The 20,533-nt window shown below is 43.0% G+C and overlaps 1 protein-coding gene and 1 non-coding gene across 2 annotated transcripts; one reads left to right on the top strand and one right to left on the bottom strand.

The window, feature by feature from the left end:
* Positions 1–498: 498 nt before the first annotated feature.
* LOC135320254 (nuclear RNA export factor 3-like) lies at positions 499–11,603 on the bottom strand. Its single transcript, XM_064483179.1, has 21 exons — positions 11,600–11,603; positions 9,140–9,314; positions 8,766–8,919; positions 8,061–8,144; positions 7,851–7,955; positions 7,659–7,739; positions 7,483–7,552; positions 7,252–7,340; positions 7,027–7,134; positions 6,750–6,859; positions 5,896–5,932; positions 5,465–5,533; positions 5,324–5,379; positions 5,076–5,183; positions 4,895–4,953; positions 4,670–4,785; positions 4,534–4,576; positions 3,891–3,963; positions 3,169–3,351; positions 704–764; positions 499–568 (listed from the first exon to the last, which is right to left on the bottom strand). The coding sequence occupies exons 1-21, from the start codon at positions 11,601–11,603 to the stop codon at positions 524–526; spliced, it is 1,830 nt and encodes a 609-aa protein (XP_064339249.1). The 3' UTR covers positions 499–523.
* A 5,056-nt stretch (positions 11,604–16,659) lies between these two features.
* On the top strand, positions 16,660–16,822 carry LOC116151087 (U1 spliceosomal RNA). Its single transcript, XR_004134871.1, has one exon. It is a non-coding gene; the product is annotated as a U1 spliceosomal RNA (small nuclear RNA).
* Positions 16,823–20,533: the final 3,711 nt, after the last annotated feature.

The following is a 20,533-nucleotide window of genomic DNA, read 5'->3' as shown; positions in this document are numbered from 1 at the left end:
CTTGGAGGAGACAACTTGAGCCATGATAGACATATGTAAACCACCTAGTAATGTGGTGGGACATAATGGAGTTTTGATGCATGCACTTTAAATCCCATTATCCTATTTTTGTACAGAATCTTCATGTTTTTAAATGGAAAAAAAGTGTATATAAACCCCACTTGTTGGGTTAGAAGGTGCTTCGACTTGTTGGGTTAGCAGGTGCCTCCTCATAGGGGAGGAAGGCAGGGTCTTTCAGTCCTGGATCCACTGGCTCATGGTTGGGACAGGGAAGAGAGATGCAGGACACACAGCATACAACATGCAACATCACTCTTTATTATGAAATTAAACAGCAATTGTGGGTGGGAAAATACACAGAACAACTGACCCTTCAGGTGGTTATGTCACCTGGTCTACAAGGTAACGTTGGCTTCTTGGGCAGCCAGGCCTCCAACCCCAGCCATGGGCGTGGCCTGAGGCTGGAGAAGAGAGAAACAAAGATGATGTGGATGTAGACAAAGACGTCATCCAAGGGCTCCTTTTAGGGGATTTGTTTGAAGGCCTCCTCTGGGATCTTGCCCTCGGCCTGGAGAGAAGGAGTCGGGATGTTAGAAAAGCCAGCTCCCAGAGTTTCATCCCCAGGCCACTGGCCTCCACCTTCTTGGCTTTCCTGAAGGCTCAGAAATGTTCATCTTTAACCCATCTGATTCCCAGACCTCACCTTGAGCGTAGTGAAGACCTGACCAGCTCTGGTGTAGTTCCAGTCATTGTCCTGAAGGCACCTGCAGTGGGAGAAGAACAGGTGATCTCCATTGGTGCCACAGTACGGACATGCTGACCGTGCAATGCCACCGCTAAATCTATGCCACTGTCTTGCTGGGACACATGTACCAGTATGAGCACTATGTGTAATGACGAAGAAAGACCCAGTGAAAACCAAAATATCTACCACTAGCATTCATGCCCACTAGAATTCAAAACAGAAAAGAAGAGCTGTGCCAAAGAACAAGGAAACTGAATATATACTGATCAAGAAAGATGTTCAAGAAAATGACAAGTGAAAAATTTTAAAGTACAGGATTCCTATCATTCTTATTGAGATATAATGCACACAGCATTTTACAGTATATAATTCAGTGCCTTCTAGTATATTCACAAGATTGTGCAATCATCACAACCATCTAATTTCAAAAAAATTTTATCACCTCAAAAAGAAACCCCTGAACCATTAGCGATCACTCCCTATTCCTCCCCTTCCCCCAGACCCTGGCAACCACTAATCTATTTTTGGTCCCTGTGGATTTGCCGACTCTGGACATTTCATATAAATGGAATCATGCAATATGCCAGCGTTTGTGGCTGGCTTCTTTTACTTAGCATAATGCTTTCAAAGTTCATCCATGTCATGACACATATCAGAAGTGTATTCCTTTTTATGACTGAATAATATTCTACTATATGGATGTACCAGATTTATACATCCATTCACCAGCTAAAGGACATTTGGGTTGTTTCCACTTTTTGGTTCTCGTGAATAATGCTGCTATGAACGTTCCTGTGCAAGTTTTAGAGTCAACATATGTTTTCACTTCTCCCGATAGATACTTAGGCGTGGGATTACCGGGTCTTACGGTAACTGCATGTTAAACATTTTGAGGAACTGCCAAAATGTTTTCCCAAACCACCACTCCATTTTATATTCCCACCAGTAACACGTGAGAGTTCCAATGTTTCCACATCCTCACCGACACTTGTTATCCTTCGCTTCATTGATTAAAGCCATCCTAGTGGGTGTGAAGTGGTAACTCACTGTGGTTTCAATTTTCATTTCCTTAATGACTAACGATGTTGAGAAGTTTTTCATTTGCCTGTTGGCCATTTATGTATCTGCTTTGGAGAAATGTCTATTCAGATCCTTTCCCCATGTGAAAAAGAAATGGGGTTGTTTGCCTTTTTATTGTTGAGCTGCAAGGGTTCTTCATATATTCTTGCCACATATGTGATTTGCAAATATTTTCTCCCATGCTGCTGGTGGGCTTTTCACCTTTTTGATAGTGTGCACTGATGCTCAAAAGCTTTTAATTTTGATGAAGACCGATTTATCCATTTTATCCTTTGGTTGCCTGTGCTTTTGGTGTCATATGTAAGAAATGATTGCCTAACTCATGAAGACTTATACCTACATTTTTTCCCAAGATTTTAAAGTGATAGCTCTTACTTTTAGATCTTTGCTCCATTTTCAATCTATGCTTGTACATGGTGTGTGAGCCAGGGGTCAAAATTCATTGGCTTGCATGTGGATATCAAGTTGTCCCAGGACCATTTGTTGAAAAGGTTATTATTTCCCCCACCATATTGTTTCAGCACTCTGGTTGACAACCAACTGACCGTAAATGTGAGGGTTTATTTATGGACTCTCGTTTCTACTCCACTGATTCCTAACACTGTCCACATGCCAGTCACCACATAGTCTTGAGTATTGTAGCTCTGCAGCAGGATTTGAAATTGGGAAGTGTGTGTTCTCTAACTTTGTTTTTCTCTTTCAAGATTGTTTTTGAGCATCTCCATGTGAAGTTTAGGTTATCCTAAACTTCTTTTTTTTTTTTGCGAAGAAGGATTTTGATAGGGACTGCACTGAATCTAGATTGCTCTGGGTAGTACTGCCATCTTAATAATAGTAAATCTTCCAACCCATGAAAATGGAGTGTCTTTCCACTTATTTAGGTCTTTGTTATTTCCTTCAACAATGTTTTACAGATTCCAGAGTTTAAGATTTTCACCTCTTCTGTTACATTGGTTTCAAAATATTTTACTATTTTGATGCTATTTTAACTGGGCTTGTTTTCTTCATTTCGTTTTTGGAGTGTTCATTTTGCAACTACACAGAAATACAAGTGAGTTTTGTATATAGTTCTTGCATTAAACTTAGTTATTAGTTCTATGTTTTATTTATTTATTTTTCGTGGATTCTTTTGGATTTTCCATATACAAGGTGATGTCACTGAGCATTATCCTATCTTAAAAATACTTTACATATTTAATAGTATGATACCTTTTTCATGGGATCACCCTTTTTTGGCAGCAAAATATCCAAAAAGTCACTTTTCCAAATTGCCTGCGAGTTTCCATGATTCACTCCCCCGCTGTTCCAACCCATCTTCATTCCCACACACACCCAGCACTCACTTCTGAGCCCACTCGAGTTTCATCCCAGACTGGGTGGAGAAAGCCTGCACCATTTCCTGCTGCTCCCGGGAGCCGGTGTGCACGGAGCTGGAGGTGAGTGTAGGCACTGGGATGGAGAACGCACTCTGAGGCTCACTGGGGGAGGCATCCCTCACAAACAGCTCGTCATTCACGATGCACAGACTGGAGGAAAAATGGGCCCTCAACAGCTGGACAGATGGACCACCCCACACCCCCAACAACAATCCTGCTCCCACTGCCACTCAGCAACCAGATTCCTTCCACCTTCCTCCTGTGTCTGTCCCCCAGGTTCCTTGGCTGGTACCTATGCCCCTCCCACAAGCCCACCTTTGGGGAGATTATCCACCATCTTCATGACATTTGGACGTTTCCCTGCAACTCAGGGACAGTTTCACGTTTACCCTTTACAACAGCCCAAGGAGTGGACAATCTGAAATCCACTGTCATAGGAAGACACTGAGTCGCACAGAGGCCACGTGACTTGACCAAGGTCACATAGCCAATGAGTGCTGGGACCAAGGAGAGAAGCCACATTCCAGTTCCAGAGCCCATGCCCTTCTTGACCACTAGGCTAGACTGCTCCTTGGATCTACCTGCTGGCTTTCCACAGTATTGAGAAAACCTAAGGTGGGCACCACCACATTCCCACACCCCTGAGCCCAGGCTGGGACGGGGGTTCCCACCCACCACACGGCACTCACCTGGAAGGGCTGGCAGGGATAGCGATGAAGGTCCGGGTGAAGGCACGAACAGAACCCTGAGACCTTCCTTCCACTTCAATGACAAACAACAAACTTCAGTACCCCGAGAGCCCCACCTGCTTTACACGCTCACACAGCGGTCTGCAGACAGAGTCTGATGGATACTCATGCTGAGGGGACAGGTGCTCACTGGGGGCCAGGGTGTCGGGAATGCGGAGTGCAGCTATAGGAGCAACCTGCTGCCGGTGGCAGGACCTCTACTGTGCGCGGGCCCGTGACAACCACTTCACCAGTTCATTGATGCATTTGTCACTGCTGCCCAAGATATGGATGCTAATACCTCATTTTGCAAATGAGGAAACTGAGAGGTTAAGTAATGGTCCCAGGATCTCAGAGGAAGGCCCTGGGATGAGAGCCATCAAACTCCACAGCCTGTGTCCCTAACGCCCAGGGTGTGCGGGGCAGACAGGCATGAACGCAGGTCAGACCTGGGTCCTTTGTGGGAAGAGCGAGGGCTGGAGAACACAGAGGGGCCGGGAAGGGAAGGAGAGGGTTCGGGGTGGCTGGGAGGGTGCTGAGAGGGAGCCCGGCCGGGGGGTTGGAGCAGTGGGGCATCTGGGGACGGGGGTCTACACACACTCACCTTCCTTGAACACCCCGTTGACAGAGAAGCAGAGCATCGTGTTCTGAAAGGGAAGAGCCCAGGCGCTCAGTCACCACCTAAACCTCCTACCCACCTGCGGCTCCCGGTCCTGCCCAAGATGGAAGCAGGCGCTCACCGTGTGGAGCCACATGTCCACCACGAAGGAGCTGAGGTCATGCTGAGTTTTGGGCAACAGGCAGAGGGAGCGCACAATGTCACGTTTTGTGTGTTTCAGCAGCTGGACCCGCAGGTCTGTGGGGGGAGGAGAAGCGAGGGAAGGTCAGGGGCTGCCATGCCCTGGGCCCTAGGACTGACCCCTTCCCGCCCCCTTTCCCGCCCCGCCTCCTCGTCACACACTCACAGGGGTCCTTGAGCTTCTTCATATTCCTGCTGTCCTTGACGTACTCCCGCAAGCTGTTCCTGGGAGAAAAAGAGAAACAGGAGGAGGTGGGCCGGCCCCAGTGTGGGGGTTTGCAGGAGCTGCCCTGCGTCTGCTGGGGAGCCACACGGCCCAGGAGCAGAGTGTGAGCTGTGATACTCACGGGGCTGGGTCCTCGGGGTTGAAGGGAATGGTCAGGGAGAAGCAGGCCTCGTCGTGATAAGCACCCAGGAGATCCTGTCGGTCTCCAGAGTCGTGGATCAAGTAATACCTGTCGGGGAGCCATGAGCACAGTCTGTCTCTGTGGTCCGGACCTCAAATGAGGCTTGGAAACTCCCGTGAGCAGAGCTGAGCTTGGGTGGCCTCAGCTGTCCCAGCCCTCCCCTTCCTCAGGTTGCCAGCAGTACTCACTGCTGCAGGAATTGCAGGATCAGACTCTTCAGCTCATCAGATCCTTCACTGCTTTCCTGGAATCAAAATAGTCCTCAACACCAGGGCTGATACCCTCTCCTCACGCACTACCCAAAGCCCTGCTTGATTCTCCGATCTCACCTTGCAGGCTGGTAAGCTCTTATGTTTGTCCACACCTAACTTAGCCGGTGGGGGTGTCTCCTGGTCATCCTGTGAGAAGGAAGAGGAAGTCAGTGGTGCAGACCAAGAGGCACTTCTGGACGATCAAGGAAAAGGACGGGCCCAGGAGGGTGAGGGTCAGAGGTCAAGTGCGGAAGGGCCCTGGAAAATCTGAGGGCTGGAGTACACTTCGGGTCATCACCCTGAGGTCCCTGAAGGCTGTGGCAGACGTGGTCGAAGAAGACCCAGAGCTGTTGTGAGCTTCCCACAGAGGCTGTACCCTCCCCCTGCCCCCAGAACGTTTAAGGGTCAGGTTCAAAAATGGAACTCAGTCAAGACCTAAAGGGTTCAGAGTAGTTTGTGGGCGGTGTCAGTGTCAGCTAGAGGAGTCAGTGATTGAGGAATACACTTACCAAGCGTAATAACTTGGGGAACAATTCCAGGATGGAGCTGCCAAGATGAAAAGTCAGTGAAACTGGAAAGCGGTCTCTTCTCACGGGAGCAAGTACACTTACAGCAGACACAGTCCAGTGTGTCCACCTACACTTCCCGGCCCTGGGCACCGCCCCCAAGGACTGATGCACCAGAAGAGTGTTCCCTACCTGCCTGCCTCCCTCCATCCCTCTCCTTCCACTCCTTCCCTCCTGGGTACCTCCCACCTAGACTGCCCTGACTCTGTTCTCCAGGTGCCACAAGAAGCAACAAGGAAGCAGGCTTCCTTCCCCTCCCTCCCTTCCTGCAGGTCCCCACTGTAGGCTTTGGAGGGAAGAGGGAATGAGGTTGGAGCCAGGGGCTCTTCATCCTTCCTGGGGGTCCTGCATCCTGCCAACACAAGGACACCCACCAGGGATGGCCCAGGATGCTGGGCCAAGGAGGTTAGTGAGGCAGGGAGGGAAATGGAGGGGGATTAAGACAGAAAATGAGTGAAGGATGAAGAAGAGAAGACAGAGACATAGGGGCATAGCGACAAGGGAGAGAGAGAAAGCAAAGTGAAGGGAAGGGAAAGAACCTCTCCCATGGTTTGGGGTGGGGGATCAGGGAAGAAGAGAGAAGAAGGGGAACTGGCTCGTCCCAGGGACCTGTGGTGGGGATGGAAACTATGCATATGTTGGGCTGGGGGCCTCCTGGATGCCATATGAACCTTTGTCACCTGTGTGACACAGAGAGGAGAGCATAGGGCCTGTGGCCTTCCGAGAGTACCAAGACTGCTGTTTTTAGCAAACAGACACTGTCAGGAATAGTTCAGGTGACAGAGGGTACATCTGACCTTATGTTGGTTGACTTATCAGGGTAGGTGGTGCACAGAGGGTTTTTATCTGCACACATTCCATCCTGTTCCAGCCTCTGGCCCTTGTCCAACTCCCCTGAAGACTTTGCCTGTAATTATGTGGAGGAACCACATGAACCAGAGAAAGAGAGCCAGGATGGTACTGCATCCCCAGTCGTTCCTTCCTTTTCCAACAAATCCACTTACCTTCCTCTGTCACCTTCCCATGAGCCCTCCCATCTCCTCTTCAAAGAGGGATCTGGGTACCACACCTCACCTCACTGCTGGAGACGTTCAAATTCTTGATGTCAGAAGCATTCTGTATAGCGTCAGACTGGCCACCCAGCTGGCAGAGTCTCTTGTTGCTCAAATCCAAGGACAAAATCTATGATGGAGAAAGAGAGTGAGGACCCCAACAGGGGATGTTCGAGGCCAATCTGCCTCTTCTGCCTAATCTGTCCCACCCTCACCATCAGTCCCAACATTGGGCCTAAGTCCTCACCTTGGGCATGTTCTCTCCACGGATCTGCAGAGGGGCAGGCATGCGATATCTCGGATTCCGTGGCATTTCAACATTACAGGTCATCAAGCCTCCAGGAAGCCAACAGGAGGGAAACAGAAAGCTGAGAGGGTCCTGCCTGCACCAACCCCTCCCAGAGTTACAATCCCGAAGGCCTTTCCCAGGCAGACCCCTCTGCCCTCACCTGCCCTAGAATTACTGCTATAGCCATACCAGATCCAAAGCAGAGTCTCTGGCTGTTAAGAAATGCCTGGGAGGCATCAAACAGTTTGTTCATGGTCAGCTGCAGAGTTAAAGACGGGGTTCAGTGGCTCTGAGTCTGAGGTGTTGATTGGGGGGCAATAGGTGGATCTGGCTGTGGGGCAGAACTTGCGTTCAGTCTGCATTACCTTTATCTGCTCCACCTTTTCTGACTGCAGCTCCTTCCGCATAGAATAGGGTGCATCACAGGGGTCAACAAAGACAGATATCTGTAGAGAGCATAAGAGGGTCTGGGTAAGCACCAGAAATCTGAGCCTTGGGATCAAGCAAGACCATGCCCCTGCCCTGCCCTCTTGCTCCCAGGTGCCCTTGACACACACCCTTTCATTGTTGTCAGTGCAAATCTTGCCACTGACATTCTTCAGAGCAAAGGCAATGTTGGCATTCTCAACAAAGAACTGGGCCTGCATTTTCTTATAATGAAACTACAGGGAGTGACAAGAGAAAGAGAAAATGAGACCAGAGTCATTTCTCATCTGGACCATCCATCTACCCCGTTTCCTCTCATTGGCCTCGACGTCCTCTCTTACTTCAACTGGGGTGAAGGGGACACTGCAGTGCTTCTGAATCAAATTCAGCAGCCACTTCTCCTCATATTTTATGCCAAATGGAATCTGGGGGGCAAAGAAAAAAATGGGAGAGGAAATCGATACAATAGAATATAAGTTTAAGATAAGACCCAACCAGGTCTTCCTTTCAGACTTTTTTTTCAAGCTTTAAATAATTTTTTTACGCTAGGTCGGTATTTGTTATTGCTAAATTTTGTACCAGATGTGGATTTCCTAAATAACGTTTTTCCCCTCAAACACTTTTCTTGAAATAATCAACTTAATATGCTTAACACGTACTTCTTTTTGTAAAGTTCCAAGAGACCCTACCTAAGGCAGACCTGGCCTGCCCCTCTGACAAGGACCCCAGAGACGCAGCCTCCTCCCACACTCAGCCTGAGCCAAACTGAGCTTTGTGGTATGAAGTTGCTCCATCTTGACAGTAGTTTCCTCCTTTGCTTTTAGACAACCTCTCCCATGCTCCCTGCAGTCAGTCTGTTCCCTTCATTCATATTGCTTCTCTGAATCTTCTCTTACATGGCCTAGGATGTTAACTTCTAATAATAACAAGACACATAACCAACTCCTCTGCCCCAGAAAAGTTCATACCATCTCTACCCGATTCCAACACAACTCCCTCTGTTCACCTTCTTCTACGTATTAGGTCCATTTAGTCAGGACACTCACTGTGATCTTGAACCAGCTTCCCATGGTCTCAGCCCGCCTGCTTCTCTCCACTCTTCTCTCTGGAGGCTTCTCCTCTGTCTCCATGTTAACATGAGTTTGGTCTCCTTCCTGAAAATTGCCTCTCCAATGAGAGGGTGGAATGGCATAGGGAGCACTGTGGGGAAGTGGAGACAAGAAAGTGGTCCATATATGCTCAGAAAGTCTTGTAAACATTTTCCCCAATGATACCAGAGCTACAATAAAGTTTACTTAATCACGAACCTGATCCTGTCATTCCTCACTCTTCCAGATTGGAGAGAAGAATGACATATTTAACTACAGGGTTTTGTTTTTCCCTGGTTGGTCCACATCAGCCATGCTGACTGGTCACTTACTATCTTCCTTGAGTGCTCACGTGAGCATCATTTGGTGCTGGAGCTCCATCTTGCTGCTGCTGCGATGAAGGATGAATACCGGAACCAACTTGTTCAGACAAATTGTTATGTCTCCTTCGGTATGTACCCCAGCATCTTGCTTTTCTTTGTAAGGAGGTAATTTGGTTACTGTGCCCTGAAATTGAGAACAACACATCAGTGGTCTCAGAACCAGAAGAAGCCCTGGGGAAATAATAACATGGCTAATGAAGAAATGTCACTGATTTTTATAATGTATAAATAGAAATGTATCACAGTGCTAAAAAGGCTGAGAGACTCCACTGTGATTCCATTTCTCAGGAGAAGGGAGGAAGGGAGCATTCACAGCCAAGAAGAAAACAAGCATAGAGGAAAGGGTTTAGATCTAGGGTGTAATCTGTGATGTTCATCCCTGCTCTGCCCTGTTTAGGCTAGGTGATCCGGGACAAGTCGTTTTTCATCTTTAACTTTCACTTCTCTGCTTTGTTCTAGGACAATAAAATCTACCCTGAAATCTACCCTGGTGTGATAGTTCAAGGGTCAAAGGTGATTTCCCTGCCTAATGAAAGAATTACAGAAATGAAAGAGAAGTCTGACAAAAAGATGCAGAATGAAGCCTGGAGAGACATAAATGGAGAATACCAAAGGTGAGGGGAAGAGAATTAAAGGAGATGTAGTGAACATACTTAACACGTGGTTAATGTGAGTCCAGGAAAGAAGAGGGAACAGTGGAGAAGAGGTATTAGAAGAAATTGTGGTGGAGAAGTTTCCAAAAGTAAAAGAAATCAAGTCGGTATAACAATATTAGTAGGAGAAAAAATATACTTGAAGGAAAAATATTCCTAAAGAAAAGACATTCATTTCATCATCATGTAACAAACACGAGGAATATTTGTGACCAGAGGACTCAAACTGAAAAATTATTACAGGTTCTTCTTTGAGCAGAAGAAACAGGATCCCAGGTGTAGGCACACAGATACAGGAAAGAAAGACTAATGATATTTATGAATATGTAGGCAAATTTAAATGTGTATTGACTATATAACACAGTGAAAGCAATTTCTTCTGGGAGTTTAAATATATATGTATAGAATTAAAATGCAAGACAATAAATTTGGAGAGAGTATATGGAATCAAAGTGTTTCAAGCTCCCTTAAAAGGTTTGAGTAGTTTTAAATAACTAATTTACAGTAGATGGAGAAAAAACAAAGGTACATTGAAATCTGAAGGGTAAACACTACCAGAATGGCAAAGAATGTTTAAATATCTATCCACATGAAGTAAGAATTTAATAGTTACAAAATACTAATCATTTCAAAAGAAAGGAAAGGAAAAGGAATTAGGAGAGGTAAAAATTAACATACAGTAATATAGTATATGTAAATCTAATTACACCTATTTTTACTTTAAAAGTTTCAGACTAAATATTCCAAATAGAAAGATATTATCAGATGGACAAGAAACCTTCCGTCAAATGCTGCTTAAAATAAGAGACAGACAAAATTAAATCATCTAGAAAATTTGAAAATTAAAAAAAATCACAAAATGTGTATCTTTTCCACACTAACCTACAGAAAGCTGGTATAACCATATTAGTGAAAGAAAGGTACACTTTAAAGAAAAAAAATTATGAGAGAGAGAGGTTTCCTTATGATAAAAGATCAATGCAATAGGAAGATATTAATACAAAATTGTAAATTTGTATGCATATCTTAAAACAGAGCCAAAATAGGCAAAGAAAAACTGACAGAAATAAATTGAGAATGGACAAATCCACAGTCACAGTGGGAAATTTTAAGACAGCTCACTGAGTGACACATAAAATGGCAGACAGAAACTCAGAGGGACATTTTTAAATGTGAGTTAAATAAATTAACAAGTGTATTTGACATAGAACAATGCACAATAACAACTATTCATCAAACATTCGAGAATAGATTGTATGCCGGGCAATAAACCAAGCCTTAGGAAGCCTCTGTGGACTAATACAATTTATCCTGACTAGTTACTGTAAGAGTCAATGGTAACAGTGGGTTTCCTGCCCCTCCCCCACCTCTAGTACAAATCCAAAAACTGTTAGTTTACACCAACTCCACCCCTCACCTAGGTAACCCTCCCCACTCTCCACACACTAGGCCAGAGAAGATCACATAACTCAGGCCTGTTCTTAACCAAGGACAAAAATTCACCTCACCCATGACCACTTCCATGGTGGGGATGGGCGGGGTTGGGGGGTGGGTTTGTGGAACCAGCATAAATGTGTCAGAGCCCACCTGACCCATTTCCTCAAGGGAGTGAAAAGTAGTCAGTCTGGGCCCTCTCCACCCCTTCTCTAAAGGGAGGTGGGTAAGTGGGTGTCTTGAGGGTTTGGGTCGGGGAGGGAACCCAGAACCCCTCGTGCCCTGTGGGGATCAGGACAAGACATCATGCTGACCAACTCACCCATGGTGTGGCCTGAAGGCAGTGACCTGTCACCACTGTCCTCACAGGCTGCTTGTGAAGAGAATCCTTGGGGTCTGGAACTGGAGGTTTCAAGAATATCAAGGAGGGCTTCCGAGGATGGTGAGAGCAGGCCCCTAACCACCTTGTCAGAACCACACAAGCAAGATACAGTCCTTAGAAGAATTCCCTTTCCCAAGGGAATAGAAAAGAGAGCCCCTGGGGACCAGGGGAGACTTACCTTCCTGTAATTAGTGCCCCCTGAGTTTGCTATCAGCCTAACACTCACAGAACTCTTTCCAAATGAACTACGCTTGCAGAGAAGGCAAATTAGAGCCAGGAGGCTTAGGAGATCTTGGAACTTGTGACTACAAACAGAGGGATCTCTTTATACCAAACTCTGCATCAGCTACATTACATCGTGTTCCTTCATTCCACAAACCCAGAGAACTTTGAGTGCCAGCTGTAGGATAGACTCTGAATTTGCTACATTACATCTATTCTTTCATGTATTTCTCATGAGGTGTTCGGCTATCAGAATCACCAGTTTTCGTGGTAGCTCACAGCGAAAACAAAATGTTACAATGAATATATGTATGTTCATGTATAACTGAAAAATTGTGCTCTACACTGGAATTTGACACAACATTGTAAAATGACTATAGCTCAAAAAAATGTTTAAAAAAAAAAGAATCACCAGTTTTCAAGGCTGATGAGAATTAATGAGGTGTTAGAGCTTGTTTAGGGTCATTCAGATGCTACCTAGAGGAACAGAGACTGGAATTGAGCTTCACGGAATGAGGGTGAATTCTCCAAGCATAGCTTTACTAAATTCTTCATGCAATATGGGGGATTTTCTTAAGTTTGTGCAGAATAACCAAATGTTCTGAAAAGAGTCAAATGGCCGGAATTAACTCCAATTCATTCCAGAGAGATAATACAGAAACAACAACAACAACAACAACAACAACAACAACAACAACAACAACAACAACAACAACAACAAACCTTTGAAAATATAAAGGAAATAGCGAACAGAGTTTGGTGGTTCACTGTAGTGACAGTAGAAACTACAAATCATAGCCTTTCTTTTAAAAAAAAAAAAATGTGGTCAATGTTGGCAGATATCCCCTAGTGGTTAGAGGCAGAACTGTAGCTCTGAAAGTCTTAGATTAGAGGGCTTTCCAAGGAAAGAAGGAGGGAGGAAACTGAGCTCCAGTTCATGAGCCAGAACTTTCTGGAATTTTCCACTACTTTCTGGAATCTTCCACTCGTTGCTCACCTTCCCTTCCTAGATCTCTATGCTCAGAGAGAGGAAGTCCGATGTCTGAAAGAGGTGAAGAAATATCTGCAAATGACGGAGTGAACATCAGAGGTAAGGGAAATGTAAGACAGAAATGCACATAAATACATAGATATACTGTCAAGTCAAAAGTTGACATTTTTGACTTTTTATAAAAGAATATCATGTGAAAATTTTGATAACATGGTAAATATACGTGAACTTTTTTGTAAGTGGGGTATTAGACATTTTCAAGTGTACCGCTCAACAAATTATTCTAATCACAAAATTTTAAACTTAAAATGTACACTTACAAAGTGAAATTATTCTGCACCTTCCAGTTATATGATCACCTCACCATGACTCATAGGTATCCAAGAAATCCAATGTAAAAGGACAGGTGCACATTTTCCAGATGTGTTTCTCTTTAGGTAATGTGTAGAATACCTTAAAGAATTTTTGTAGGTATGCAGTTCTAGATATATTCTTTTTAAAATTTCCAATTATATAAGTAATTTTCTGTAGACTGATTTTTTTTTTACTTATTATGACTTCTTCAGTTTATGGTTTGGCATCTTTCAGATCTTTATTGAAGAAGCATTTTGCTTTTTAGGTGAACTATTTGTGGTTATCTTTTGTCCCTTTCTCTACTGATTAACAAAAATATCTCTTGTCCTTGCACATAAGCACAAAATCTGCAACATTGTTTGAAATACTGTCCCCCAGATTTTCAACCTTTTAATTTTTTTCTTTGCACAGTACAGAAATTCCTTTAGTTTTCATGGATTTTTAATTTAAAAATAGTACAGTTATGACAAAAAATGAATAATGTATAAGATTGCATCAAATACTAGTCCACCTGGAATTCAAGATTCAAAGCCTTGATGGCTTCAGGGCACAATAGAAAAGGGCTTTAGACCAAATTCTACATTTGTGAGTAATGTGGAAAATATTTGAATACGTGTTTGCTTACAAGAGATACCGTATAAAGTGCCTCTGGCCTAAATCAATTCTGTAAGTGATCATTTCTGTCCCTCCATGGAGGTTAATTTCCTCTGCTTCAGCTGAGACCCACATTAACCGCCCCTGCGGCCCTATATCTAGGCCTCCAGGCTTAAGACAGTGGATTTCATCTCCACCATAAACGTTAAGACCAAGACATTGGGGAGAGGGTTGTTTGAGTACCCTGTTAGCATGGCATTGACACTGGGGGAACCAAAACTAGATATGTGACCCAAGAAAAGCTTTTAACTCTATTACAAACATAATAAGAGAAATTGAAGGGAAGTTAGAAAAAAACCTTTGTCTATCTCAAACATAAATGTCACATGTAAAGGAATGTGAATTATTGGGAAAACATTTGGAACATATTTTATAAGCAAATGGTTAATATACAAATAAATCTGATTAGTAAAGAGCATTGTTTTAAGTCTGTTGAAATCATTTAAATAAGAACTATGAATCACAAACATACAAAGATTAAACAAATACAAAATCAATTATACATGCATGTATGTATGAGTGTACATATATTTATACTTGCATATATACATAAATATACATATATAACAAACGGAAAATAGTATATACATACTGTGAGCAAAATCTGGAAGAATATATATGTTCATATAAACCTACTTATATAGTACTGTGCACAGAAACATATAACTGGGGAATATAAACTAATTACCAAGGATGCACATCTTGCTATGTAACAAAAAATTACACAGAAAAATATTTTCTGTAACATATGCACATTCTTGCACTTCTTTCATTTTAGAAAGAAAGATATTAATTTGAAATCAGAAAAATAAATGATGTCAATTTTTACAACATTATAGTATATACCTAGTTGGGAATTTCATTACAAAAATAATATCTGTGTATGTGGCTTAACTCTATATATCTAAATCTATATTTTTTTTCACATTACTCTTGTCTCTTAATCACACACATATAATTTTACTGTCATAATTGAAGCAGGGCACTAAGGAAAAGTTCTTGCCACTAGATTGAATGTACTTGGGCTCTATCTCACCCTTAATGCTTCATTTGCCACAAAAATTTTCAGAAATTTCCATCTGATGGGCATCTTGCTCACTTCCTCCTTCAAACACTTCCTGCTGAGCGATATCCAAGCTGCCATTCGAGCTTTGCTCACCAGATGTCCCAGACCTCCAATTTCTGAATTTCCTCCTATGAAAAATGTTAGTTGGGAAAAGGAAAGAAAAATCTATTAAAAGTTTCTTTGCACTACGAGCGATGAAAGAACATGTAAAATAAAATCAAGCCCAAATTGCTTTAGCTAGGGATTTTCTTCTTGTCTATGGTTTCACAGACAGAAATCATAGTAATAATATTAGACTCCTTTAAGAGGGCTGGAGGATATTATAGGCCTGAGGTGAGAGTAACAAGGGCAGAAGGGGTTCAGGTCCATTCTACAATTGTCCCAATAACTTTCACAAAGCTTTTCCCAGCAGGACAAACTGCTGGGTAAGGGATTTCCACTCTGGATTCTCTAAAAGGATGAACCAGGTACAGGGTATTTCCTTCCTGTTACATCTGGCTAGTGTCCACCCTCTCCTCTTCTGCTGACTTAGCCTCAGATCTCAGCTGAAACTTCACTTCATGTGAGAAATCTCAGGCATACGCTACTGGTTTGACTACCACTGGGCATCTAGTAACTCCACCACCTTTACCATCTCCAGATACACTTTTCATGGGAAAGGGGACCAAAGACTGTGAGCTCAAAATTTTTCATAGGCTGTAGCATCGCACAATGGACTGAAGACACTGAAGTTTTCAAATATCTTATCTGAATATTCATCTAAAATTCTCTCTTCCACCTATGAGCAGGGCACTGGGGACACGAGTCAGTTCAGCAATGAAACTGCAGAGTTTTTCCACAGACAGCAGTTGGAGTGTGTACTTCAGAGAAACTGTAGAGGCTGCAGATTGATGCTCCCTCGTCTAAAAGAACCTAGGAGAGTAGTACAGTAACACTCTGATTTTTAGCACATAGTTCTGCATGGCAAAGACCAAATGAACCTTCCAGAGGTAGAATTGCAGGTTTGGACATTTCTAAATAATTTGCTTTGTGGATACTCTTAGATATATTTCAAAATATTTACATGAATTTGGAAAACAGTAAAAAAAAATAAAATCTGAAGGAAGAAAAATGTTCCACTAATCCCTGATAAGATATCATCATTTTAATATTCTCATTAATCATGTGCATAATATGACACTGGGTTGTCTTTTAATCATATAACATTTAATCCTTTTTCTATAACTCCGCTCCACATTGTGATTCATTCTTTACAGATGAGGAAACTGAGCTTCAAATTTCAGGCCTGGCTGGGACTAAAGCATTTGTGTGGACTTCCCTGCCTTGTGATTTCAATAAGTCCTGACAAGGACCCTATGGGGAAGAGATCCTCACTTCCTGAATGGTGAACTTGAGGCTTGGGACCTTAAGGTCACACGCTGCCCCATGTCATGCTCCTACTCCTTGGCTAATTCCGGACTGGAACCCATGTCTTCTGAACCTGAAACTGTTACTTTTCCTCCTGATTCACTCAGCTTTGCCTTAGTTATGGGTACAGGTATACCTTGGAAATATTGTAAGTTTCGTTGCAGACCAGTGCAATATAGCAAATATCATAATAACGTGAGTCACATGAATTTTTTGGTTTCTCAGTGCAAATAAAAGTTATGTTTACACTATACCATGGTCTATTAAGTGTGTAATAGCATTATGTCTTAAAAATGTACAAACCCCATACTTACCTGGCAGGGGAGATAGCATGATCATGAAGGTGGTTTTCCCAGGGTAAGGCTCATCCATTGCACTCTGGATGTGCTGACCCCTGCGATTTCCCCAAGTGTGAGAAACAACTGCATAATTTGTGGTAGTGGGGGAACTGTGTTTGAGCTTTCCCATAAAAAAATGTACAAACCTTGATTAAAAATACTTTATTGCTAAAAATTGCTAACAATTTTCTGAAACTTCAGTGAACCATAATCTTTTTTGCTGGTTCTTGTGTCAATTTTTATGGCTGCTGACTGATTAGTGTGGTGGTTGCTGAAGGTTGGGGTGGCTGTGACAATTTCTTAAAATAAGATAACAATGACATTTGTTGCATCAACCAACTCTTCCTTTCACAAATGATTCCTCCATAGCATGTGATGTTGTTTGATAACATTTTACCCACAGTAGAAGTTCACTCAAAATTGAGGTCTATCTTGTCAAAACCTGCCACTATTTTATCAAGTAAGTTTATGTAATATTCTAAATCCTTGATTGTCATTTCAACAATCTTCATAGCATCTTCCCCAGGAAGAGATTCTGTCTCAAGAAACAACTTTCTTTGCCCATCCATAAGAAGCAATTCCTCATCCATTAGTTTTGTCATGAGATTGCAGGAATTCAGTCACATCTTCAGGCTCCACCTCTAATTCTAGTTCTCTTGCAGTTACTTCCTCCACTGAAGTCCTGAACCTCTCAAAGTCACCCATGAAAGTTGGAATCAACTTCTTTCAAACTCCTGTTAGTGTTGACATTTTAACCTCTTCCAATGAATCAAGAATGTTCTTAATGGCATCTAGAATGGTAAATCCTTCCCAGAAGGTTTTTAATTTCTTTGCCCAGATCCATCAGAGGAATCACTATCTATGACAGTTATAGCCTTATAAAATGTATTTCTTAAATAACAACACTTGAATGTTGAAATTACTCCTTGATCTATGGGCTGCAGAATGGATGTAATGTTAGCAGGCATGAAAACATTTTTTAACATTTTTTACTGAGTTATAGTCAGTTTACAATGTTGTGTCAATTTCCAGTGTAGAGCACAATTTTTCAGTTATACATGAACATACATATATTCATTTTCACATTCTTTTTCACTATGAGCTACCACAAGATCTTGTGTATATTTCCCTGTGCTATACAGTATAATCCTGTTTAGCTATTCTATATAATGAAAACATTAATCTTGCTATACATCTCTATCAGAGCTCTTGGGTGACCAGGTGCATTGTCAATGAGCAGTAGTACTTTGAAAGGGATTTTTTTTTTTCTGAGCAATATGTCTCAACAGTGGGCATAGAACATTCAGTAAGCCATGTTGTAAACAGATGTGCTGTCATTTAGTCTTTGTTGCTCCATTTATGGAGTATGTGTAGAGTAGATTTAGCATAATTCTTAAAGACACTAGGACTTTTGGAATGGTAAATCAGTATTGGCTTCAACTTAAAGCTACAAGCAGCATTAGCCCTGAACAAGAGTCAGTCAGCCTGTTCTTTGAAGCTTTGAAGCCAAGCATTGACTTCTCCTCTCTGGCTGTGAAAGTCCTAGATAGCATCTTCTTCCAATATAAGGCTGTTATGTTTACATTGAAAAATCTGTTATTTAGTGTAGCCACCTTTGCTAATGATCTTAGCTAGATTTTCTGCATAGCTTGTGACAGCTTCTACATAACCACTTGCTGCTTCACCTTGCACTTTGATGTTATGGAGACAGCTTCTTTCCTTCAACCCCGCATACCAACCTATTCTAGCTTGAAACTTTTCTTCTGCAGCATCCTCACCTCTTCATAGAATTGAAGAGAATTAGAGCCATGCTCTGGATTAACCTTTTGGCTCAAGGGAATGTTGTGGCTAGTTTCATCTTCTATCCAGACCACTAAAACTTTTCTCATATCAACAATAAGGTTGTTCTAAGACTGCAAATATAATGAACTTGAAGAATGACTAACTCACTCTCTCCCATGAATACACCAAAAACTACATCTACATACAGAACAATTCATCCAGAATACCTACTGAACTTTGGCAGAGTATCTCTTACTTTGAAAATATAAGAATTCTCACAAAAATGGGTAGAATAGCCAAGACATGGAAGCAACCTAAATATTCATCAACAGATGACTGGATGAAGAAGTTGTGGTATATCTACACAATGGAATACTACTCTGCCATAAAAAAGAATAAAATAATGCCATTTGCAACAATATGGATAGACCTGGAGAATGTCATTCTAAGTGAAGTAAGCCAGAAAGAAAAAGAAAAATATCACATGATATCAGTCATATGTGGAATCTAAAAAAAAGGACACAATGAATTCATCTACAAAACAGAAATAGACTCGCAGACTTAGTAAACAATCTTATGGCTGCTGGGGAAAGGGGTGGGAAGGGATAAATTCTGGAGTTTAAGATTTACAAATGTTAGCCACTGTATATAAAAATAGATTCTATAAAGTTTCTTCTGTGTAGCACAGGGAACTATGTTCAATACCTTGTAATAACCTCTAATGGAAAAAATATGTAAACAAATATATGCATGACTGGAATATTGTGCTGTATACCAGAAATTGACACATTGTAACTGACTGTACTTCAATTATAAATAAATAAATAAATAAATAATTATTTTTTAAAGATCAGTGCAGGACCTGTCCCTGGGGAGGGAGTGGCAAAGAAGGAAAAGCACCCTTACCCTGGGAAGCCTCCTTTCCAGTGGGGAAAGTTAGCTGGGACAGAAAGGGAGCTTCAGATGCTCAGAGGAGAAAGCAGAATCCACTTGGCAGACAGAACTGAAAGAAACCAGCACAGAGGGTCCCTGTGATCCCTAGTCCAGACACAAGCCAGCAGTGTCAGGCTGGGACTGGCTGCTGGAGCTCAGGTTTCAGTGGATGAACCCAAGGAGAGGATGGAGAATACTGGGACTGACTGCCTAGAGGCAGCCTCAGGTGGCTGGAGTGTGGTACAGGCTGAAGCTGGGAGAGTGAAGATCAGGCTAGGTCTCTCCATAGAGAGCACCACTGTTGGTGCATGTGGGAGGAGAGGTGCAATGCAGTCTGGCCATAGCAGCTGTCTCCACTAGCCCAGAGGGCATTGCTTGGCACTATTGTTGGCACACATTCTCGCTAGAAGAGAGGTGGGATTCAGATGCAGCCATCTTCTTGGCTTGCTCTGGGGGGGCACAATCGCTGGTGCACAGCTCCTGGGCAGAGGTAGGGCTGAAACCTGAATCCATATTGATGGGTCCTGCAGCTTGGCAAGTGGGACTGAGACTTGATCCTAGCCCCAGGCAGAAGTGACTGGTTTGCTCCACTGGTGCCTTTGTGGACCTCTGCATCTGAGACAAATAAGTAGTGTTCTGGCACGTGAAGGGGCAGGTTTAGTGTTAACAGCAAGCCTGCATACTGTACATGGACACAGGGCTGGGAACTTGGCTGACTTTGTGGTGCATGATAAATCCAGGTGTGTGACTGCATCCTCACTGCAACAGGTCCTAGTGCTTGACATCAGCAGATCTGCTCTGATGGCTCTGCAGGCACAGAATCTGGGGGACACCAGAGCAGGTCACCAATATTCTCACAGTTGAGGCATGGATAAGGGCAGCATCAACAAAGTGTACTCTGTAAGCCTGCATAACAAGTGACAAACAACACCACAGAGGGCACTCACTGGTGGATATCTCCTGTGGAGGAATACTCAGTGGCACCTCTTCCAGTGGAAGCACTCCAATCCCACCTACTGCACACTGCAGTTCAGAAATGGGTCTGGAAGCCTCTATTCCAATAACAGGGAAACAGATCCAGAACCTGTCAGGGCTGTGACAACCACAGAGCAAAGAGGAAGCCCTAC

Source organism: Camelus dromedarius, chromosome X, assembly GCF_036321535.1.
Source record: "Camelus dromedarius isolate mCamDro1 chromosome X, mCamDro1.pat, whole genome shotgun sequence".
Taxonomy (NCBI): Eukaryota; Metazoa; Chordata; class Mammalia; order Artiodactyla; family Camelidae; genus Camelus; species Camelus dromedarius.
The sequence above is the reverse complement of the archived record's forward strand: the minus strand, read 5'-3'. Positions and strand labels throughout refer to the sequence as shown.